The sequence below is a fragment of the Pipistrellus hanaki genome (genome assembly GCF_964339955.1).
Source record: "Pipistrellus hanaki genome assembly, chromosome: 3".
Classification (NCBI taxonomy): Eukaryota; Metazoa; Chordata; class Mammalia; order Chiroptera; family Vespertilionidae; genus Pipistrellus; species Pipistrellus hanaki.
Genome location: NC_140505.1, coordinates 159,290,428 through 159,316,580, shown reverse-complemented (window position 1 = coordinate 159,316,580; position 26,153 = coordinate 159,290,428). Strand labels below are relative to the sequence as shown.

Below are 26,153 nucleotides of genomic sequence, written 5' to 3'. Positions count from 1 at the left end.
GGAGTATATGGCTTAAGGCCACCCCTATGGAAAGGGATACGTTTCTTCCCTAGGCAACATGTCACCAGCAAATGGACAATAACAAATCTTACTAGGAAAAGCAGATCTGTAAATTAATCTTTAGGTGGGTATAAATAACAAAGATAATTTTTAAAATACATACAAATATACACCTAATATGAAATTTGACTTACAACATCAATGATGAGAGAGAATCATTGACTTCTGCCACCTGCATGCCACACACAGGGGATTGAGCCCAAAATCCAGGCATGTGCCCTCACCAGGAATTGAACTGTGACCTTCCGGTTCACAGGTCAGTGCTCAATCACTGAGCCATACTGACTGGGCAACCCAGTCCACACTTGCAAAGCTCTGCTGGGGAACCATTTACTTAGCAATACGCTTTCTTTATTAGCCATAAAATGTTTTTTACCCATACATTTCCATAAGATATCATAAATTATTCCACTATAACACTCAATATTATCTGTATTCCACAATATTATCAAAGCCTTAATTAGGATGTATGTGTGTATCCATTTTCCCCACCAGATTGAGTTTCCAGAATGTGAAAATGTGCCCTTTTCAGGTTTGCATTCAATATATTATATAGATAAGAGATACTCAATAAATCTTAGTTTAATTGAATTGTCTTTCCTCCCTTGTCATTCCACTGAAGAATGAGGCATTAAATATTTTGGTAAAATATTACCAAATCCTTTGGGTCAATTTTCTCCTATTTTACCATTACCCATAATGTACTTAGGTGCCTATAATATTAGAAAGAAAGTACTGAAATGCAGGCTAATATAGAGGATGTTTAGAATGAGACAAAGGCTCAGGAAAAAAAGTAATTGAAAATATAATGAAGGAAATCATAACGTATTTTCCGGCGTATAAGACGACCCCTAATTTTACAGTTAAAACATTGGTTTAGGCCTATATTCACTGTATAAGACTACCCCCCACTTCCGAGGCAATACCAGTTCTTTTTTTAATAGACCGCCTCTCTGACTCTGGCCAATCTGAGCAGGCTTTTTACTAGAACACAGTGTAGCTTCGGGTACAGAACATGTATAATTTGCATGCATAAAAAGCCTGCTCAGATTGGCCAGAGTCAGAGAGGCGGTCTATTAAAAAAAGAACTGGTATTGCCTCGGAAGTGGGGGGTAGTCATACAGCGAATATAGCCCTAAACCTATGTTTTAACTGTAAAATTAGGGGGTCATCTTATATGCCAGAAAATATGGTATATAGAAGTCAGAAAATTTCAACCTTTTTCATCTCATGGCACACATAAAGTAACTACTTAATCAACAAAAGATTTTTTTTCCAATGGAACAAAAAATAGGTATAATTTTGAATCATTCACAAGGAAAGGCTATTGTTGTGTTGGCTATTATCATTTTTTATTTGACAATCTCAGAGGAAAGAGGTCAGTGCCTGAGACTAGTCAGGTACTGTGTGTTTTAAAAATTATTGCATCATACCAGTTGAAAATTGCTTCCATAAGAAAAGGAAAGTTGAAAATTTTCTCATTGATTTAACATAATATTAAGGAAGCATCTTGAACAAATGGAAATTATGGAGATGGGAGAATGAGGTAGAAGTGTAAGTATAGTGAGGATTATACCTGATTTTCAAACTTTATTTCTGTACCAAAGGTTCTAATTTTTTTGAGGGGGGGTTCCATGATAAATATAGAGGTCTTTCATATCTTAACATGCTTCCCCAACAATTACAAACTCTAACTCTGTCCATGCTTCCTCTAGACAAGAAAGCATGTAACAATGCGAATTCTGAGTAATTAAAATAAAAAGATTATTCTGAGTGTGTATATATATATATATATATATATATATATATATACATAAAGCTTATAAATTAAAAAATGCTAATAGTTCAAACTACTTAGTCTACACCAGAAAACTTATGTAAATGCACTTGCAAAGTCCAACCCCACAGCTAACTTATAAGGTCTAACTAAGGTCCTTTTCACAAGCCCATGATAACTATTCAGCCTACTTTTTCCCTCTAACTATATAGACCAGGTATTTGAACTTAAAAACAAGAGTTGCACCAAATTACATTCTAAATTGGATTTGTGCCATTCCAGTGGTGTTACTGTATTCAGATAGTTATGATTTCTGGATGCACTGGTCTTTCCATTTTTCACTATTGCTACTTGTAGAAAATTTACTACGATGACTTCTTTTTCCTGTAGAGATACATAAATGAGGCACTTCTTTTTCTAAGGAAATCTCTTCATAATTATAGGGATCATGTAAAAAATCCCTTTATCCACCATGAAAATCTGTAGCTATTTGAATGCTGCAAAAATACTTAACTGTGCAAAATTAGCTGAAGAGACTGTTTCTTTTCTAAATTATAAAATAAAAATTTGAAGGTAAATGTTTTCCTCAAAAATAATAAACAATATCTTGAAGAGAAATATTTAAAGAAACTCAATGCCTATGGAGAGTTCATATATTAAACTAAAAACATCTCAATTATAAATAATTTCTTGTGGATAGTAGCTTTTGCTTTTTCATTATATCTGAATAACCTATCATATAATGAATAAATAAAAGGATGTGGAAAGAAAACAACATCTTTTTCGTTTTCATTTTTTATTAAATCTGTTTTGTCTTAGTGTTAATTGTATTGCAATATACAAATTAATTAACATGGCTCTAAACTGATAAATAAATTGATCTTTGTTTTGGACTAGATAATAGATGAATACTGAGATTAGTTGGTCAATATCACAATTTAAACTACTAAAAGATTATGATAACAAAGTGACCCAGAATAAAAATGGCATTCCAATTTCATACACAGAATGATTAAGCATGGGATGCCAATGAGTGGGTATGAGGCTTGATGATGACAAAGAAGGAAAGTGGCAAGGGCTCTATAGAAAAGTCATCTTTGAACATTTTTTTTCAAAATGGTTTTAAGTGTTTTACCCACCACCAGGGCCACATCGTAACTTTCCTGGGCCCTATGCATTTTTGCCTTTATAACTACTTCTCTCCGTAAATGCAAACGAATACATACATACATACCTACATAAAATCGAATATTTTAAAATACATTTTATGACTCCACTGGTTTAAAATTATATAGATATTTTCTTCAACTTAAAAGTTCACTTTTCCTATTCTGATTTGAAAGGAAGCCAAAACATGGGCAATGGCCTTGAAAGGGTCCTGGCACTGGGTCAGCAGTGCCTAATGGGTCAGATGGCTCTGTCTACTACAGTAGATTTTCTCCCTAATTTTTCTTTCTCCTGATTATTCTAAGAACATTTGGCAGTATAGCATCTTTGCAGAGCTTGATTTAACACAAGTGTCATTGCATTTATTCTCACTGAATCTTTTGAACATGTTATATTTATCTACTTCTATACCTTCAACTTGCTGACTAATGATTTTTATGAGATTTTATCAAGAATAGCCAAAAGCACAAGCACACATATATCCAGACTACTTCTCTTATTCTAGAAGTTATACTATTTGTTATAACAACACCTGGAAATATAGTGACTTTTGTAGTTTGAGATGAGACAAGGAATTCAAAAATAGTCAAACCTGAGTATCTGTCTTGGGTACAGACTGGCAGAACTATAAAAAAAATGAATTTAAAAAAATTTCCCTATAATTTTCTTGGACTAGAAAATCACAGATATGTAGTATACATTTATATGATCATATTACTATTTCACTATACTATTTGGTGACTAGTTTCTCTATAGCATGGGAGATCTATCACAAACCTATTAATACATCTTTAATTTTAGAATAATTGGGAAGATTACTATTTTCAAAAGAATGCTGAAGGCTGCATAGAACTACAAGAAAAGGAGGCCAAATCTAGCCAAACAAGTTAATCAAATGCACCCTGGGAATCAAAGGGATGATGAATATTTCCAGTAGATTGTCTTCATATTAAAGCTATACCAGTAGAATACATGTTTTACCATATGCACAATCAAGATGACTTTCATTTTCAAATTCACTAAACTTATAAAATATTAGCAAAGTTTAGTTAAATATCTTACTTTCTTCCCATGAGACAGCTTTAAAAATTAAATGAAATCCTTTTTAAAAGTGATATTTTAGCTAATGGGAAAAGTGGTGTGTGTTTTTACGTTTCATTGTAACTCAAGCTTGATATCTGCATTTTTATTTTTTAATTTTTTAAATATATTTTATTGATTTTTTACAGAGAGGACGGGAGATGGATAGAGAGCTAGAAACATCAATGATAGAGAAACATCGACCAGCTGCCTCCTGCACACCCCCTACCGGGGATGTGTCTGCAACCAAGGTACATGCCCTTGACCGGAATTGAACCTGGGACCTTTCAGTCCAAAGGCCAACTATCCACTGAGCCAAACCGGTTTTGGCATTGATATCAGCATTTTTTAAAAATATATAATTTTTATTGACTTCAGAGAGAAAGGGAGAGGGAGAAAGAAATAAAACATCAATGATGAGAGAGAATCATTAATTGCCTGCTTCCTACACTCCCTATAATCATGACCACAACCCAGGCATATGCCCCCATAAGAATCAAACTGTGACTTCTGGTTTTATTTGTCAATCAACCACTGAGCCATGCCTGCTGGGTAATATCTTCATTTTTCATTAAAACAATATCTCTGAGCATTTGATTCCAGGGCCAAGAATTAACTGCAATGTCATTGCTGACAACAACAACAAACACCAAGTTGTTTACATGTTAACAAACCTTTATTATAAAGTACCAAATAGCCTGTATGTTTCCCAGCTAAGAAAATCATTCTCATCCACACCTCTTGTGAATTCTTCGCATATACACCAATTTCCTTGTAATAGTTGTTGGTAAATCAAATAAACCCTTATTTCTGATTGTTGAGGTTTCTTTGGTACAAGAAACCTACTGGAAAAGGATTACTTCTACTGTGGAAGGGCTGTATAAAGCACATTTGGGTGAATTTTATTTAAAGATTCATGAAGCAAATTTGAAAAGCTAGATGACACCAATCAGAAAGAATATGTGCACCCCTATGTTCACAGCAGCACAACTTACAATATGTAAAATCTGGAAACAGCCCAAGTGCCCAAAAAGTTGTGGTACATTTACATCATGGAATACTATGCAGCTATAAAAAAGGAGGGTCTCTTAACCTTTGATACAGCATGGAGGGACCTGGAGAGTATTATGCTCAGTGAAATAAGCCTGAAATGAAAGGGAATGGAAAGAGGAGATCTGGCAAAGACAGGATAGGTTGCACTACTAGCTGATGGTCTGTTTTGTAGAAGAGAAATTTGCAATATTACAAGAAGCAACACAGAAGAGAATTGAACCAAAAGCGGAACTTTTAGAAGGGGAGATAGAATGAAGGGATGATACCAAGATATCCAGACACTAAGATGATCCTGAAGAGACACGAGGTGAGTCCAAAAACTCAGCTGAATCTGAACATACGGTCCAGGGAGCTATGTTAAAACTGAACCTAAAGGAAAGGATTAGTTCAAAAAATAATGAGAAAATGCTTTGAAAAGGCAGACTATGTGTAAAACTCCCTGAAGTCCTATATCAATACTATTGTTCAACTCGAACCCTAGGGGGCCAAAAGAAAAGAAGAAAAAAGAAGTAGGAACTGGTAGTAGATGCCTAATGTGCTTTGAACAGACATTTTCTGAGAGGGACCTTTAAGAGTAAGCCACCCATCTCCACTCCACAGTGTTGTCCTGGTTCAAGGTTGAGCAAAGGATGGTGAATATTCTTGGCACATTTCAAGTTGAAAATGTGAAGCTTACCTAATGTTACTCTTATAACAAATGGTTAAGAGGGAGTTTCACTTGTCAGTTGAAATGAGACTCTTAATACAAAGTCTAGAAATTAACTCTTACATAAATGAATAGGCTAGATGTAGAATATTAAAGAATTAAGTGGCAGCACCTGCATTCTTAATCCCATTGTATCAATGTATAAAGATAGCATGGCATGTTTAGAACATAGGATAAGTGCAATCTTATTATTCTACCCAAACATAGGATAAGTGCAATCTTATTATTCTACCCAAAGTCTTCATTTTATCTAACTGCATCTATCTTTTGTCAGCTTAGTATAAAATTATCTCTACAATAATTTAAAAATGGCTACAGTCTAACCTGCAAATACTTCAAGGATGTAAGAAGAGAGAGAGAGAGAGAGAGAGAGAGAGAGAGAGAGAGAGAGAGAGAGAGAGAGAGAGAGAGAGAAGAGAGAGACTTAAATACCACCTTTCTTCTAGGCAGCCATTTCCCCAGATGAAGAGGTCACCACTGTTTAACAATGAGCTGCCATGTTAATTTAGTATGACAAGATAAAGCAGTAATCTCTGCTCGTGGGGGCTGTAAACCGCCTGCTATCCAGGGACATGCTCAAGTCGATTTGCACTGTATATCACTTTATACAATTGCCATGACAAAGCCCCCTGAGTTTACATGTAAATCTCTCTACCCTGTTCTTCCTGTAGCCACTCCTTTTCTCTTTCATTCCCTCCCAATCCCTTTCTCTCTGCTTCATGTCCAGGTAAACCACATCCACTCAGTCCTAAGCTCTGAAAACTTAATGCTCTGCACATGACAAGGAACACACAATACATATCCCTCTCAAAACCACTCTGTCAAGTCCCCCAATTTAAGAGAATGTAGCCAGGGACTGAGATAATCCATTGATCCCACTTGCGTCGGCTTTGATATTTCAATCTGTCCTGTTAAATTGTCAAGGGGAAAGATTAAACTGATGTTTCGTGATTCCAGATTTACTTTCCTAAGAATGATAGTTTTCAAAGCTTGTCTTACTCAGTTCTCCTTAAAGATTATCCTTAAGAAAGCTGATGCATCCTTACTGGTATAAATCTAGTAATGAAACTATGAAGTGCCTTAGGTAAGGACATTTTGGAGACATTCAGGATTATAAAAATGCAAAATGGAATCAAATTTGGATTTTTAAAAGCACGTCATCTGTGTCGTTCTCTCTGCATGAAGCAAAACACCATATGTAAAAAAGGAGGAAAAACATGTTTCTATCTATGTAAAACAAAAATAATTATAGAATCACTGAAGAGGACATAAGTGCACAGGGAAGAGTGTATATGACAGGAAATAAAAAAGATGAAACCCATTAGGAAAGTAACAAGTCAAAGTTTTAACAATTAAAACAAAGGCAGAGAGGTATGTTTAAGCATCAAGAATTAGCAGCTAGAGATGTACGTATTTTAGGTGTGACAGTGTTAGATACAACACATCAGATTTCTGACAGGTAGACTTGCTATATAAATTGGTTACTTTCAGCCCAAACCGGTTTGGTTCAGTGGATAGAGCATCGGCCTGCAGACTGAAGGGTCCCGGGTTTGATTCCGGTCAAGGGCATGTACCTTGGCTGCGGGCACATCCCCAGTAGGGGGTGTGCAAGAGGCAGCTGGTCGATGTTTCTTTCTCATCGACGTTTCTAGCTCTCTATCCCTCTTCCTTCCTCTCTGTAAAAATCAATAAAATATATTTTTAAAAAATAAATAAATTGGTTACTTTCATAACTACCTAGTGAATATTAATAACAGGAAAGAAGCAAAGGGGAGGCCAGACATTATAAGCCTGGTCACCTGGGCAGCTGTGGCTTCATACTCCCCAGGGAACCATTGGTCCATTCCCTGCTGATCACTGGGGAAGGGACATGATGAAGAGGAAGACGGGTGCATGCAGTGAAGTTCTAATGATGTAGGGAAGGTTCTTGCCTGTCAATCTAGCCTGGGAACAAAGATCATTGGCTGAGAGATGGAGCCTCTGCAAGAATGGGAAATCCTGAAGGATCCATTGGATAAGATGTGAGTTTTAAACCAGAAACAAGGAATTTTCTCTCTCTTTCTTGCTCTTCTGGCTTCACTCTTGCTTCCTTTCACTCCCATAGCCCTGTGGCCCTAGAAGCACATGGTCCATGGCCATGTGTATCCCACACGCAATGGACTGCAGCTAGGATCACAAACTAGCAGAATGTTGGGCAAATAAAGAGCAGAAACTGTGGATAATGACTTTGATCTTAGCCCTCTGAAGACAAAATGGGACTTTTTCCTAGGGAGAATGGAGGGAGATGAGATCTTCGAAACCCAGAGGTTTAATTCCACAGAAATAAAACTTTCCATGGTGTCTCATTCTTTTGTGGAAGCCTCAGGGAATTCTTATTCCCATTGTATCCCAAGAGGCCCACTTCCACCTGCTGCAGGTGGGGACATGGAGAGCACTCCACCAGTAACAAATCCATCTGCATTATGCCTCTTCTCCATACCACATCCTATTTTAAACACTGCAAGCTGCCCTTTTCGGGTCAACAGAAGTGAATGATCAAAGACTAAAAAGCAACTAATATTATACTACTCAATAAAGAACTGAATTCCACAGAGTACCTCAAAATTTTCTGAAATAAAACAGAAATTTTAAAGTGTACTGAAATGTAAACAAACAAAACAAAAAAGTTGATATGCTAATAAAATGATAGTAATCAACAGGAACCTCATTAGCCATGTCCTAAATGAAAATCATTATGTAGCCTCTAGGATATTCACACAAGTAAACTTAAGCAATGTTTAGATATATTTTGATTATCACTAAAGGAGTGAGGATATTTTTTTCCATTGATTTCCCCCCCCCAGAAAGTGGAAGGTGGGTGAGAGAGACATCGAAATGAGAGAGACAAGGGGACACATTGATTGGTAGTCTCCCACCCGGGCCCCAACCGGATACATGGTTTGAACTTACAACCCTCTTGTAGCTTAATTAAATTTATAAGAATGAAAAACGTATGACATGTATATACACTGTTCTATCTTTCTCCAGGATCACAGAATGTAGACATTTATTTAACCAATAAGTAACATGTACTAAGTTATATTCCAGGCACCAGAGTGCTTTATATGTATTGGTTTTAAACATTATAAGCACCCTGTAAGTGAGATGCAATCGTTCTCATCCCCATTTTACAGATGGCAAAAACAAGGTACAGAAAATTACAATAATTTGCCAAATGCCATACAAACATCAAATCATACAATTTGGAATATACCCAGTAATTTTTTTCACTAGCAGTCATGAGCTAAAACACTATGCATGTATGGCCAGAGTACAGATTAACAGTAATCTTCATGTGAAAGACTTAGCAAATAATTCTTTGGAATACCATATATTGCCTAACATCCTAAGGAAAAAACTTCCAGTAAACCTCCTGAAATAGTTAAATCTCTTGGTCCATTTGACTTCTTCTAAAATGATTTTAAAAACCAAGTTGTCTCTGTGTTAAGGTAGAATAATCAAGGATTTACCACAGGAATTTCTAAAGACGATTAAAATAAATAATTCTGATAAACTATAAAGATGATTTTAATGTTTGTAGGAGGGGAAAGGCAGTAGGCACAATTATTCAGAGCTTGGATTCTGAAGTCATGAATGCAAACACTTACCTATTAGACAGATCACTTTAATCAAGAGTCATTTTCATCGATACATTGGAGATAGTCAGTTACTGGACAACTGGGTTGACATAAAAACTGGCTAGTAAAGATAAGATGGCTGATACATAGAAAACATGACTCATCACACATTTCTATTATTAGTAATTATTAAATATCATATTCTAAAGAGTACCCAGGGCTCTGAAAAAATTACTGGGTATATTCCAAAATTTGATGTTTGTTTGGCATTTGGCAAGTTATTGTAAATCTCCCATATTTGAGTTGCAATGATAAGCTAGACTGGAAGATATATTCACCCATGACTCTAAAAGTGGCTTGGTATGTTCTACTGGATACCCTAGGGAAATCAGAATCTCAGATACAGAATCTCAGATATGCTTACATAGAGGGTGGGGTCCAGGATGGCAGGTGAGGTGATTACCAAGTTTAAGTATTTATTAACTGTCAAACTCTAAGTTACTGTACTTTATTTTATGCTACCCATTAATTTAGGTTTTGACTTTTTAACATGGTATCTATTTTATATGTGTATATGCATGCAAAGCTACTAAACAAGTGCCTTTGAAATTAGGCCCCCTTTTCATATCCTACCTTCATTTGAAATGTTTTATTAACCCTTAGGATAGTATTTTCTCGTTTAGGAATATCGACCAGCAAGATTCACTGTTTTATCTTGAGACAGGCTGGATTTTTAAGAGCTAAAAAGAGACACTGAAGTAAACACTGCTTCTCTATATAATGATAACATTGTTTGCTGTGCTGCCACAGAAGCCGCCTTGACTAAACAAGACACAAAATCCAGTCACTTGCGTTCACTGACTTTATCATGTGATGTCAGTGTGGCAGCGCTGGCCAAGGCTTCTCTCCCTGCATTCACACCTCATCTGTTCACATAGGTCGTTCCTAAAAATGGCCTATAAGAAATTAAACACATACACACACATGTGGCCTTTGTGCAAAGAAGATATGTAACCAAAGGGACAAATTGCAATTGCCAACTTAACTTTATATTTATGTCCCATTTAAAATACCAAAGAAACCCCCACTACTCATATCTAGTAGAAGAAAGAAAACTATGAAATTTACTTTCTAAAACAAGAAACCTGGGGAACAGGCACGAGATGATCAAAACTAGCAGCATACTGAACTACTGTCATGAATTCCGTTTTCAAGCAGCTGTAATGCTGGTAGCGATTATGGGCATCTCAGGGCTGTGGAGGAAGTAAAGGATTTAAACACATTTAATGCTTATATTTATTTAAAGAAAACATTTCCATTGAATGTATTGGGGTGATACCGGTTAACAAAATTATACAGGCTTTTATTTTTTTAAATATATTTTATTGATTTTTTTTTTTTTTTTTTTTTTTTTACAGAAAGAGGGATAGAGAGTTAGAAAGATCAATAAGAGAGAAACATCAGCTGCTTCCTGCACACCCCCTACTGGGGATGTACCCACAACCAAGGTACATGCTCTTGACTGGAATCAAACCTGGGATCTTTCAGTCTGCAGGCCAGCACTCCGTCCACTGAGCTAAACCAGTTAGAGCTATATAGGCTTTTACATGCACCTACTGTGGTACCAATAGTGTTCTAAGCATTTTAAATTTAGACTGTCTTTTCTTAAAGAATCATTTATCTTGAAAATACTTTCCCCCAATCTTCCTATTAGATTTTTCTATCATATGAAATTCCTTTCTATTTTTTTAATGTATCCCCACCCTCAAAAATCCAGGTATTTGCCTTTGTATTTTTAAAAGAGAAAGCTATATGAGTCTAATTGTCAACGTGAGGAAAAAAAAAAACCGATGAAAATCTAATACTTCCTTATGACTTAAGTTTCAGATACAAAGAAGTTGCTATACAAATATATTTTCCCTTTTTAGGTACAGTGGATAGTTGTATTGAGCGGTGTTGCCAAGAGGAAATATGGGGTAAGTATTATTTAAAATACTAGAGGCCCGGTGCATGAAAACTCATGTACTGGAGGGGGAGGTCCCTCAGCCCGGCCTGCCCCCTCTCACAGTCTGGGAGCCCTTAGGAGCAGGAGGTGATCAGGGGAAGGAGATGCCCCCACCACACTCTGCTGCTGCCACTGCTGGCAGCACAAGCCTCAGTCAGCCCTGATTACCTGAGCGTCAGGCTGCCCTGGAGGTTAGGCAGCTGACATCCAAGGCTTTCCTATGCCTCAGACCTGCCATAGGCGGCTGAGCAGCTGCTATCTGAGGCTTGCCTGTGCCTCGGGCCAGCCCTGGGCAGCTGGGGTGCTGAGGAAACTAGGGGACTCTGGAGGCAGGAGCACAGAGTGGCCAGACCCTGGGCAGATCCAGTTGTGCCATTCATGGATGCCACCCCAGTGGGGCTGAGGGGACTGGGTGCCATCATCTTGTGGCTGTGGGTGTTGCCATCTTTGAGGGCGTGGCAGTCAATTGGCATATTCCCTCCTTATTGGCTGAGAGTGCCACCATCTTTGTGGAGGGCATGACAGTCAATTAGCATATTCCCTCTTTCTTACCTAGGATTTTCAGGTCTCATTAGCAACTGAGTTGCTGAGTGTTGTAGACTTCACTCTAATTCCTAGAATTTCAGCACCAACACTGCAAAATTCCCATTTTTGGAATCCCTTACGAAATAAATATGAAGACAAAAAACAACTAAGTTAAAGAAACAATCAAGAACTGAATGAAGCCCGACCAGGATGAGTCAGTGGTTGAGTGTCAACCAATGAACCAGGAGGTCATGGTTTGATTCCTGGTCAGTCACATGCCTGGATACACAAAAGGCATAGGAATCCACTAAAGCACTAGATGACAGACATTTGGATTCACTGATAAGTACAATTTAAAAGAAATTTGGGAACTAATACATAATTCTAAGTGGAGTTTTTTCCCCCCAAGTAAGGACACTAAAAATAAACTTGTCACTTACTATCAACTGGCTCAGAAGAGAAAAGTAAACAAATATAATCTGAATAAATTGGGGAAATATAGTTTTGTAAAGAACTCTCTACACTGCCCCTGTTTACTAAAAACCAATGAAAATTTTATCACAGAACCAACTGATCCATTAATCACACACAGTATGAGAAGCCCAGACCTACTGCAGGGGGGTTTGGCAAATCCCCAAAGGGCAATATATGCAAATAAGAAGGAAGTATATATCTGTGCACAATAATGCTGATTCTCCCACTCTGTCTCTCTTCCTCATAATGGCTCCATTGAGATCCTTAAGAGGATCCATTAAGAATGTTTTTGATAGAGGCAAATCGAAAGACAGAAACCAGAGAAGCAAAGGAGGAAATGAACCAAAGGAAGAAACTGAGGAAGAATTGAAAACCCAACATGTAAGATAGAGAATGAAACTTGGTTCCCAAATTTTCCATTATTTTTAACACCAAAGTACAAAGGATTATGCAGGTCCCAGAATAACAAATGAGATGAAAGATGAACACCTATCCATTCCAGAAAACCAGGAACACCATTCAAGTAAGTTCCTAGCATAGCTTCTTAGTGCCCCTGCTCCTTCTAGTATCCTAGCCAAGTAGATCACCATTCAGCCCATGTCATTCAAGGTCAGATAAAGAAAGGAAATAGCAAAGGTTCAAATAACAGAAATAGTTGTTTTTATGCTTATGAATGTGAGATGCACCTCTTACTAATCTTCCCACCTTTTATAGTCAGACCTTGAGAGTGAACTTTTATCTTCAATATTATTTTAACTTGCTCTTTTTTTTTTTCTTTCACATTTATTTCTTCCAGGGGAAAAATGTTATGGCACAAACAAAACTATACTATAAATTAAATACCTTGCATTAATGGCAAGGTACCCAATGTGCAATATATTTTTAAATATCTTGGCATTATATCTGGTCATTTTTGTGGAGACAATTTTAAATAAATTTGGTTTTGATGCCCACAAATGGGATATCTTTCAACTGTGAATCTCCTTTGCACTTATCTATCAGGGTTCTAATACTACAGGATAGTGACTTTTGTGCTTACCCTACCTCCACACTTTACACGAAGCTACATGAGGGAAGAGACCAGTTCTTATTTATTTCTGTATCTTTGCTGATAGGTATTCATTGTATTGAGTTGAATAGTTTCATAACACTCCCTATTAAGTAAAAGCCATTAAATTCCATTAGGACAAATCTTCTTTTGCAAACACATGTTCCCCCATTACCACAGCATTAGAAGTTCTTACTTATTCCCCTGTCACTGCTCAGCACTATGGTGGGGTGGTGCTAACAAGTAGACCCTCATTAAGTGTCCTCAACCATCTTACAGCTTCCACTAAAGGCAGTTTTTAAATAACAGTACATTCACTGATTTCTCAAGGCTCCGTTAACTGTCAACTGAACAGCAAATTCTGTGCACATCATATGAATCAAGGTTTTCTGGACTTGATATTACACCCTCCTCAGCCACCTATCCATTCCAGAAAAGCAGAATGGAATTGTATAGTTATAGGACAGAGCGATCTATTGCACAGCTTATCCAATGGCTTTGTGGGACCCCAATGGATTGATTTTCACATGTCTTCATTCCTGCTAGCCTTGGGGGTAATTTTCAGAAACAATGCAAGTATAAAAATGGAACCACTTACATTCAAACACAAGCCTGGGATTATATCTAGATAACCAGCTTCATGTGGTATTTTCTGACAACATTCACAGAGCAATGGTTGTAACAATGTAATTTCATTGTATGATAAACATCAATTTACCATAAAAAAACAAATACAGACTTGTCACCACTTTCACCTCGTCTCAATTGAATTGGCCTTGTACAGATAAGCAAACCTATCTCTTACAGAAACAGCAGTTTATAGATAAACTGTGTGAAATCCAGTATGTGTGTGTTGAATTATACTGCCTACTATCATAATTTTATACCGCCACACTGCACATATGGCTTCCAAGCTTACTTTATCTGAATCTTTCTGAATCTATTCTCCATGCTATTAAACTGAGCACATTCCACATCGTTCAAAAGTAATTACAGTTTGTCTAGAGTGTAGGAGACTGCTCTCCCTGAACAATGAAATTCTCATTATTAGAACTGGCACAATAACTACACTGGTGTTAATACTGGTATGCATTATGCTATCACAATAACTTATGCTAAGTTTGATGTAGAAAGGTAACCAGACATTTTAAAGCTTATAAAAACCACCATATAAAAATAGGAATCTTTACCATACCATAATTAATGTCTTATTCTGTGACTTATTTTTAAATAACACATGTATTTTTCTCTTTTTCTTCATAAGTTCTCCGAGCAGTACTTCACACATAACACTATTCTAGTCACACAACAAAAATACATTACTAACGACTGTTAGATTATAAGCAAAATTTATATAAAGGGTATTTCAAGGCACAGCTATAATATGGCAATTAAAATTATTTTGGGTAAATAAAAATCACAGGAGTTGACAGTGGGCCTAAGCCTCTCACTGTCGTGTGCACTGAATAAATTATTGGAGTGTTCAAGTTTGCTTTTCATATGTTACAGCGTTGCAATTGCTATACTTTATTCTCTGCTATATTTCCAAATTTTATACTATATCAACTTAAGAAAACACCTTTACTTTTTGTTATGAACTTCAGAAAGAAACTGATTTACACTGAATATTGCTTTATGATAATGTGTCCCTGAAAGGGTTTAAACACATTAACATACATCAAGTTTATCATTAAACCTATTGTATTATATGCCCTGAGTTCCTTAACAATTCCAGGAAAATGTTATCAATATACACAGTAAATGAGATATTAAAATATATTATAACATCATATTTCTAAATCAAATAGTTCTTTAAATGTCAAAAAATTACACCCAAACATAGAATTTATTTCATATATTATTCGCTGTCTGTAGAGTGTGTAACTTGAATTAATTTTTAATAAATTATTATATTGTTAAAATAAATACCTACATTTTTAAAACCAATCCTGGGGAGCAGCTACTCTACACCTATATAAAACTGTTCACTCAACTCAAGAAAGACATGAGTCAAAAAGAAAGATTGGCTGAGATAAGAGTAGGCTTTTTGTGAAAAACAAAAAACCTGATAATTCAGTAACCACAGGTGGTCAAGACTTTCATTTCACATCACATTTGACACTAGAACAACAATATCACTAACTGAAGTCACAAGAGAGAAAGTGAGCCCCACAATGGCCACCAGAGTCCCCCAGCTGCCTCTAATGCTCTCCTTGACTTCCTTTCAGACTTGATTCCCTCTGGTGCTCATAGATAATCATGTTGATTGACATGAATATATGCTATGAACAGTTCTTCACATCATGAAATAAATCCAACTATATCATAACTATTATTAGAAATGTGCCAGAAATTAGTGATTCTTGCTTATCTCTGGGACTCTGAAGTGAGAGCCCCAGCAAACCCATGATACAAAATTGAAAAAAAAAATTTTTTCTTAAAGGAGCAGAGCCAGAAGATCAGACCTTCCATAAAAATAAAGCTGGGGACTGCCTTTCCATTCATGTCAGAATCAGACTTGCCTTTGTATCTTTTTGAAGGTTATATGAGAATCAAATTTTGTTATTAATTGCTTGGCAAGCTCAAGAGTGCTTCAGAGAAGGAACCAACTGTCTTTTTCAGACTTACAACTATCTGTGTCTCATCTTATAATGATTAGAAATCAGACAGTTCTTTATAAATATATGTATAAAATATGCTAAATACAGTTCATCTATAGTGTACTCTGCATAGTAGTAAAACCATCCAAGAGGAGAAGGACACAGAGTACTCATACCAGTTCAATCTGGGGGAGTGGCTCTTAGTTAGTAACTTAGTTTATTTCTCAAAAATATAAGGAAAGAAACACAACTCCAGAAAGCCTAACCCAATTCAAAACATTAGCATGTGCATACCCTGAATATCAACAAAGGATCCCAATTAATTACTCAACATTTTTATATGGCGGCAATTATCAAGTGCACAGAACTTTGACCTCAGGAAATATTTTCCAACTTGAATTTTATACTGAAAGCATCTCTCTCTAACTTTGAGCCATTGTTCCAAAGATTACTTATTGTTTTACTTTGTCTCCAAACTATGTAGGCAATACAAAATGTAGACCTCTCAATAGCTTTCTTTTTATTTAAGAATGTAGTACAAATATCACACATAAATTGGCAATGAAGTTGGCAAAGCTTTTTCCCCTTCCAATTGAATTATCTATAATAATAAAACATAACATCCTAATTAGACTGGACAGCCTTCTGGGACGAAGCCAGGGATGCAAGGGGACCCTGGGTCTCTCTCAGGTGCCTGCCAGCAGCCAGAAGGAAGCCCAGGTCCTGGGTGGTGCTAGAGGGAAGCTGGTGCTAGCAGTCAGGGAGAGGAATGCCTACTCTTGCATGAATTTCATGCATCGGGCCTCTAGTATGATATAAAGACCATGAAATAGTCTCTAAGTTCTCAAAGATATTAAATAGGAAAAAAAATAGAAAATGTAAAATTCTACTGAAATAAAAAGACCTGCTATGTGAATATGACAATGGCCTAGTATCCAGACAAAAATATAAAGTATTTGTGTTGAATAACAACTCTATAAATACATTAAATGATTTAGATAAATGGGTAAAATATTACTTACTGAGCTTAATAGTTGAATATATCATAGCTATTATGGCATACTTCCTCTTTCTCCCTATACTGCATTAGTAGATTCCTTTTAAGTTCTGAAATTACTAGAAATTCAGCATAGTCACCATCAAAAGTGTCTTAATGACTTAGCCAAAAAAAATATATTTAATCTCCTATATAAGCACTGCCATTTAATCAGTAATCATAAATTAATTATCTTTCATATACTGTATATCATAAATATACATATATATACATATATATATATACATATATATATATATATATGACTATGCCTTCAAGGAATGCATAGAAAAGCAGGCATGTAAACACATAAATTATAATACAGGCCATAAGAAAAGATATAAACAAGTGTCATAGATAAAAGAATAAAGCAGCAACTATTTCGCTTTGGGAGATCAATTAAAGTATCTAAAAAGAAGCATTTTCTGACCCCAGTCTTGTGGGAAATACACATTTCACTGGGAAGGTAAAATATAAAAAAGAGGGGTTTTCCAGGTGAAAAGAATAAAGCTGTGTCATCTTTATGAATAAAGCGGTATGTTTATGAAGATATATCAAATCCCCGGATGGCTGGAGCATTGGTGTCATGGCAGGATGTGGCAGGAGAGGAGACTTAAGCCATAGTTCGTTACTAGTCTATATATTCGATATAATGTTATGCCGAAAGAACGACTTTTAGACTAAACACTATAAGCAACAAGGGCATGCGTTGGATTCCAAAGTCAGGTAAATAATGCAACTCCTTTCTCAGGGGAACTAGTCTAGTGGGAATTGAAAGAAAGACCAGGAAGAAAAGAGGCTGAACATTTGAGATCACATAGGGGTCTCTCCCAACTGCCTACTCAGGAGATGAAAAGGTGGGGGAAGCAAGAAACGTTTGAGGCAGAAACAAACTTTGAAACCAATTGGACATATATTAAGAGAAAACTATGAGTTTTTATGTCAGTAAAACTAAAATAATTTGTATTCAAACTGTTTTAACTTGTAGAACAGCAGGTCTTAACCTATTTGTGTTACAGGTATACTTGAATATCTGATGAAAACCATATTCCTACTCACATGTGTTCATACCCAGAATTCTCCATTCATTTTCAGGAAATCCATATATCCTAGTTAAGAACTTCTACTCTAGCCCAGCTGGTAGGGCTCTGTGGTTGAGCATTGACCTATGAACCAGGAGGCCATGGTTCAATCCCAGGTCAGGGCACATACCTAGGTTGCAAGCTCAGTCCCCAGAGGAGGGCTTGTAGGAGGCAGCTGATCAATGATTCTGATCATTGATGTTTCTATCATTCTCTCTCCCTTTCTCTTTGAAATGAATACATATATACACTGTGTGTGTGTGTGTGTGTGTGTGTGTGTGTGTGTGTGTGTGTGTGTATTTTAGAGGCCCAGCGCATGACATTCGTGCACAGGGGGCAGGGGGTTTCCTTAGCCAAGCCTGCACCCATTCCAATCCAGGACCCCTTGAGGAATGTCCGACTGCTGGTTTAGGCCAAATCCCGGGAATCGGGCCTAAACCAGCAGTTGGATATCCATCTCACAATCCTCAACCGCTGGCTCCTAATTGCTCACCTGCCTGGTCACCCCCTCCCAGCTAGTCTGGTGGCTCCTAACTGCTCCTGCCACTGGCCTAATCACCTCTTACTGCACCCTCCCAGCCAACCTAATTGCTCCCAACTGCCCCCCCTGCTGGCCAAGTTGCCCCAATTCCCCTCCCCCCCCTCCCGCAGACTAGTTCACTCCCAACTTGTCCCCCTCTGGCCTGGTCACCCTACACAGCCTGCTGATCAGTCATTTGGTCATCCCTCACTAACCCCCCCTGCCGGCCTGGTCATAGGCAGCCATCTTATGAGGGTGTGTTGGTTAATTTGCATATTACCTCTTTTTTTAAAGAACTTTTCCTCTAAAAGAAATTGCTTGAGGAGAGAGTTGTATCCAATTAGAATCTATTTGCATATTATCCAAAAAACAACTTGATATAAAGTAGGCAGTTCATACATTTTATTTAGTGGAACTGAATATTCCATTACAAACTGAATGGTTTCATTTTCCCAAACATTCTGTGATGCATCACAGAATCCCCTCCCCCAACTACAGTATAAAATTTAATATACTTTCTTATATCCACCCTTGAGAATACTTAAAATAATCTCCCCTTTATCTCTGTGGTTTTCTTCCAGTCATCATTATTTATGTCCACTCCTTCAAATTTGTGGTTATGTTTATGATAGTATCACAAGAGAACCAAACCAAGAAGCACTCTCAATAGGGTATTTCCTGAGAGAGAGCAATGGGCATAATATTGAGAGGAAAACAGCTTTAGCTGTGATGCAAGGTCAAATGAAGAGTCCAGCATCTTCACTTTGAACTGCACTGTGCCATTTCCCCCCTTTCTTTCCCCAATTTTACCTTTTTGAGGGGATGCCAGAAGGTTATATTCATTTTCATTAGTAACATAAACTCACAGTAGAGGGAGAAAGGGGAAATTATAGATAGCATGGTTCAACTTGCCAAATTAAAAAAAAAAAATTGGCCGGAAATGAAATATGCCTGTGCTCTTGGGAAGAGCTTATAATGTGTGTAAGCATGGATTCCAAAGCTAGACTCCCTGGGTAAGCCTGGTCGTCCTACATAGTAGCTATTTATTTAAACTCTCTGAGCCCAGTTCCCTCTCCTGTAAGATTGGATGGATAATAACACCTCATTGGAATACTGTGACAATTAAACGAGTTAACATGTAACATGCTTAAAATCTATAAAGTGCTAAATGTTAGCTAAAACATTATTCTTGGTAAAAGAAAAAAAATATATATATATATTGCAAATAGTTAAATTTTTTACCTGTAAGGCTTTCAAAATGCTGAATGAGAGTATTTAAATCTAATGTGACTATCAAAGATTGGTGTTTATTTCACAGCTATTAGAAGACATCTGATTCTTCTTGCTGATTTAACTCCCCATATAGTAATGTAATCACATAAACAAGTGGACATATTTCAGTACCAGGCACATTTATGATGCACAATAACTTCCTAGAGAAAGAAAAGTACTTAAACAGGATCAGAGCTGTCTTTAAAAATGGGAGAACGTGTGATGACACATTTTTGTGGTGGAATATGGTTAAAGTGAACGGCACTGTCATGCTTGAAGGCGGAGAGGAAGAGAGGGCACAGAAACGTGGCATCGGCCCCAGCAGCCATGGTGTAAAGGTGAGGGTGGCTTTACTGGCAGCTGAGCGCCCTGTCACCCTGCCAACTAGCTGATTCTCCGTATTGAAGTTCCTAAAAGCCTTATTTGTGTGTGTCTGCTGCTTACGCTTCAGCCAAAGATGCTATGCTGCCTTCTTGCTTCTCATCCATGAAACCACAGATTCCCAGTGATCCAGACCTCAGGCTGAGAGGCCAGATAAATTATCCTGAGCTTCACATTCTGGAACAGGATGCACCAGGGAATTACAGAATTCTCAAAACAACAACATGAGTGGGACTGAATTAGAAATTGGTGTGGTCCCATTCGAAAACTATAGTCTCTATGAAATATATTCTTCTATAATATATCCAGTACTTTAAGGAATACTGAAATCCAAACCAAGCAAAGCAAAAAATGGAAAGAAAACCCACAATGATTTATTATTAATGGAAGTCTTCAAACTATGTTGTAACTCTGGATAAAAAACCTTTTATTAGAAATAGTATAACATCTAACTTCACTGTTAATTTTAAATTATTCTTATATTTACATGTTGTTGTTTTCCCCCCCCTCCAATTAAAGCATTTCAAAATCAGAGTTCTGGAAAAACAAAAAAATAGCATATCTTTTACTCCCTTCTGAAATCAATTTACTTAGAATTCAAAGATGTTGGGAATGAATCTTGTGTATGACTATTAAGTAGATGACAATTATAAAGCAAAGGACTGAAGCCAAACTACTAGAAGACTGAACTGGTCGAAAGTGAGTGTAGGCACAACAGACCTTGAGAAACCTACCATTGTATTGTGCTGGCAAGTGGGAGTCCTATGGCCACAAGCCTCTTGCGTCAGCAGAGAAACTGGCTGAAATTCCTCAGAGTGAGGCTTGTTGGGAAAACTCACATGCAAGGGAAGGTGAAAGGCTGGGAGCCCGTCACTCTCCTCTTCTTCCACTTTCTGTCTGCTTGTCACCATGGCTACCTCTCCATCTGCTTCCCCATACGGAGAGGCTGGTCGCTTGGAAGACATCCTGGAAGGAACAAAAGAGGAGAAAATAATGAAACCTCCACATAAATCCTTAATGCTGTCATTGTGTGGTTAGGGGCCATTGTAACAGAAATGCCTTTTTTGTGCTGGCAGAGAGCAGGAAACCATCCAAATACCACTGCAAAGCACACACAATCAGAAACAATGGCCAAGCAGGTAGCAACAGAACAGTGCTTGTTTGTTGTGAGAATAATACACTAATATAGCACTCCCTTGTATTCTGGCTTCTTAAATAAGAGAATTCACCTAAGAATACTGCATAATGAAAGACCATTCCATTTTAAAGAAAAATACCCATCTAGTTTTACACTCTGATAGACCTCATTGAAAACAGAACATCTATGTTTATGAATAGCAAATACGGTTGGGAGTTAAAAAAAAGAGAAATAAATAAAATGTATTTCATAAAAAAGAAACAACATAAATGATTGCCATTTTAAAATGTGCATTTTATTAAAAGACAACTGTGGAATATAGAGATACTGGTTATATGTAAACCTCAGAACACACGACAAAAAGTTTGAAATTTGTTTAAAGCTTAAGAACTAAATAAATTTTAAAATCATTATTAATCTTGAAACAATGGGTAAATTTCCTTCCCTCAATTGCTAAATCACACAATTTAGGCATTTATTTCTAATATCCAATTTGCAAAATAGTAAAAGAGATGAGGATATAAACATATTTTAATTTTATTTCCACAGTTCTATGTAAGATTTAGATATGGTTTATCAGAATAACTAACTCCTTAGATACCTAAGTAAAAGGAAAACAAATCAAATAAGGATGTTTTGTTTGACTAAGCTGATGCCTCTATGATAATGCACTTAGATAAATTAAACAATTTTTGTACTTACATCTGATGGAGAACATAATCAGAGGTTAAAAATATGTGCAACTATTTTTAGTTAAATAGAGTCCTTTTTTCTTTCACTAAAAGTTTTGCATAGACATATGTAGAGTTAAACATTTTAATAAAAAATAAACACTATTTACCTCTTGATCTGACCTTGAAAAAGCTGTACATTTTGTTCCACAAAGAGTGTTTACAGAATCATCCATTCTTATCTAGACTAGACTAGACAATATATTAACTAATGGCAACACCATTTCCTTCATACATATCACTGACTTTTAAATTTAAAATATAACACTAAAAGAGATGCCGCTATTCTTCCTTGAATAATACTATTCTTAGTGTTAAAAGTTTCAAAAGAAAGGTATTCGTGTACTGCAGACATTCTATTAAGAAATAATAGCACCGTAGGAAAAAAAAAATAAGGACTTTGGAAACAGACAAACACGGATTAAAAAACTGAATCCAAATATTTACTAGTACAAACTGTAAGGCTTTAATCTCGCAACCTCAATTTGCTCATCTTTAAAGTAAGATGTAATATTAACTTGTAATGCTTTTGTGAGAATGAACTCTATATCATATGAAAAATGACTTGTAGATCATTTAGCACAGACACTCACAAAACAATAGCTGTTGTTTATTTTATAAACTTCAAAACTACAGTATGACCCACACCCTTCTCAAAAAACACAACCATACAACTCCCAAATGAGGAAAGCAGATTGCCTTCTAACATTAAACTGTAAAATCAACATTAAATACAAAGGCTCCTAAAAGAGAAATGGACCATGACCAGTTATACTTGACAATAACACTGCATTAGAAGTGTTAAAGAAGATATGTGAACAGTTGAGGGTCTTGATCAGCTAAAGAACAGAGAAGAGGAAATGTTGGCAGCTACCATGTAAGTAGGCAAGTAGACTGAGCCAAGACATTTCAGCTATCTTGAACTATTCCTGATCTCATTACTAAGGTTTACTTCAAGTAGACTGTATAGTCTTAAGTATGGAGAAAAGAAATAAGGGGCTAGAGTTCACAGAATTAGAATAGTTTTAGTCTCATTGACAAATCTGAATCAATCGCCAAATTGATATATTAAACTACACATAATAATGCTAAACATTAGGGATATTTAATTTCCACTGTTCTGGTTCCATTCTCTACAAGCAAACTTCTGATTTTCATATTTTAAAATAATGAGCTGACAAAACAAATTTAAAATATTTAAGGTATTTGTGGTTTATCAGAATAAATCAATAAAAGAATTTTTAATTATTTCTTGGTTCCACATGCAGTTAGACTTCAAGGAGATTAAGCATTTATTATACAAACCATAGTATTTATGGTCTGTATGGGCATTATCATTCTTGCTGGGATTACTAAATTGGTATTCTGGTGTCTATCTCCCTCTTAGGTCCAGTCTCCTACTTCTAAAAACTCCAGACTATTGGCAGGAGCCAGCCTCCATGTTATCAAAGCAGAAAGCTGGATCGACTGGCCTTTTCTAAGATACTACACAATTCTATCACTTTCAGAAAGAATTACCAAAAAGGTCATTCTTTAATATAATTATTAATGATTATGAATAGTGAAAGTCCAAAAGTAGACACTAGGCAAATCACTACTCTTCTCAAAACTTTTCAATATCTAACTTATCTTTATGTGCAGCTGGGTAATCATTATATACAAATATTTATATCTATTTAAATATATACTTGATATATTTAAAATTCTATATAAATAGATATTCCTATGAAGCAAAAATCAGAAGGACTAAAACAATAAACATGAAAGAGTCATGGTGCCAGAAGGCAACTGATACTAAAATATAACATATTTCATGTTTATTTCAATTCCATTTTCAGAGACTTATAGAATGTTCTTAATATATTGGACTTGAGAGTATTTTTATATAATTCAGGTAAAAAGAATTCTTAAAAATTTCTCAGTACAATAAAATAACTATAGTTATAGTTCAATAATAGGCACCTAAGTCAGAAAAAAATAAAACAAATAACAAATTATGTAAAGAGCTATCAATCTATCAGTCACATTATTCATGTTTAGTCTGACTTATATTAGTTCTAAAAATATTGATAATAAAATTCTCAATAACTTTAGATTTCTAATTTGTTATCTACCTAAGTGTTTAATTTTGGACAGAGAAAAGGCTCATTCATTTCTAAAAGCCTTAAGAAAGGAGTGGAAAATTCCATATATTATCTATCTGGCATATATAGGCTTCAAATTCCTGCAGCTTAAGCTACATGCTGTGTTGCAGTGGAAGGGTACTTGGGAACAAGCTGAGGGTCTAGATTGGGGTATGCTCTTATATACCCAGTAAGGAATGATTTCTGGGATTCCTATGGTAGGTGCTAGACATACCAATGAACACAACTCAGACTTCAAAGAAAATGACATGAGATAAATAATAATAATAATGCAGTGTGAAACTAACTGGTGGATCTATGATGATATAATAAGAAACTTTAACTCAGCTTTGTATGTGGACAATAAAATATTTTTTTAAATATATGTTTTTATTTATTTAAGAGAGAAAAGGAGAGGGAGAGAGAGAGAGAGAGAGAGAGAGAAACATCAATGATGAGAGAGAATCACTGATTGGCTGCTTCCTGCATGCCCCACACTGGGAATAGTCTGCAATCTGGGTATAAGCCCTGACCGGGAATTGAACGGTGACCTCCTGGTTCATAGGTCCATGTTCAACCATTGAGCCACACCAGCCGGGCCAGAAAATCTTCTTGAAATAACTGATGTTTCATTCTGGGACTAAAGGGAATTTGAAATCATTAATAATTTACTGGTCATTTCCTATGTGCAAAATGTTTATCTAATGGGAATTAAAACATGTAGTTCAGGTTTTTTACTTTAAAAAGTTTATGAATTAGCTGAGAAGATTTTAAATAAAAGCAGGAAAGTAATGAAAGACAGTTCTAGTTAGGGTAAAATGGCATTATAGCCAACCACCTGAGGGCTTCCTGAGCACCAGAGATCTTGGAATGCTTCAGGGAATGGTTGAGATAAATGAAGATGAAATTTAGGAAGTAACAATAAAATTTAGGAAGTAAATCTCAGGTAGGAAGTAATGATCAAAGCAAAGATGCAGAGATACTTTTAGAAAGCACAACCTAAATTTAAGTTTCAGTCTTACTTTAAAAAAAAGGGCAGATCCGAGGAATATGGACCAAATCCCACATTACATAAATGGAATAGATAAGAAATAGCCAAGTCATGGTTCCATTCCTGGTCAGGGCATATGTCTGGGTTGTGTGCTCTATCCCCAGTAGGGAGCATACATGAGATAGCCAATCAATGATTCTCATCATTGAAGTTTCTATCTCCCTCTCCTTGCTCTCTCTGAAATTAATAAAATCATATTTTAAAAAAAGAAAAGAAATATCCTCCCTTGCAAGGAGCAACTTGCTTTTACAAGGAGTCGCTTTGCCTTTCCTTGTCCTGGAGCAATGTGCACCATCAGGCTATTCTAATACATATATGAAAGTAATTTTAAAACTTCTGGAGTCCTCTGCTATTGGCCAAAGACTCTAAGTGCACTATAGTCACTCTGTAAGCAGGACGTCCCCAATTGTATTTAGACACATGCAGCTTCCTTAGGGTAAGGTAAAGGGTGTGAGACAGCAACTGAAAACTATCAATGGTTCTCAACCTTGGCTGGAGGGGAGGGCAATTGGGGGCGACCAGGCCAGCAGGGAAGGGCAGTTATTGGAATTATATGAAGAGGCTTAAAAAGAATGCTACCTGGGTCATACTCCCTAACATCCTGATATTGTTGTTTTTTGAGCACGCATGGGGTATCAGAATTTTTTTTAAAGATTCCAAGTGATCTAATGCTCAGTCAAGTTTACAAACCATTTACCTTAGTTAGA

The 26,153-nt window shown here is 36.3% G+C and overlaps 1 protein-coding gene across 3 annotated transcripts in view; it reads right to left on the bottom strand.

Annotated features, from left to right (window-relative positions):
• SOX5 (SRY-box transcription factor 5) overlaps window positions 1-26,153 on the bottom strand; it is a 936,670-nt gene that overhangs the window by 307,154 nt on the left and 603,363 nt on the right. For 2 of the 3 annotated variants that reach the window (XM_084877223.1, XM_084877222.1), the window contains one exon: window positions 21,243-21,369. In XM_084877223.1, coding sequence (XP_084733349.1) covers window positions 21,243-21,368 — 126 coding nt within the window. In that variant the 5' untranslated portion in view covers window position 21,369. Of the gene's footprint in view, window positions 1-21,137; window positions 21,370-26,153 lie in introns of all 3 variants that reach the window. The other variant, XM_084877224.1, reaches the window with a different exon arrangement.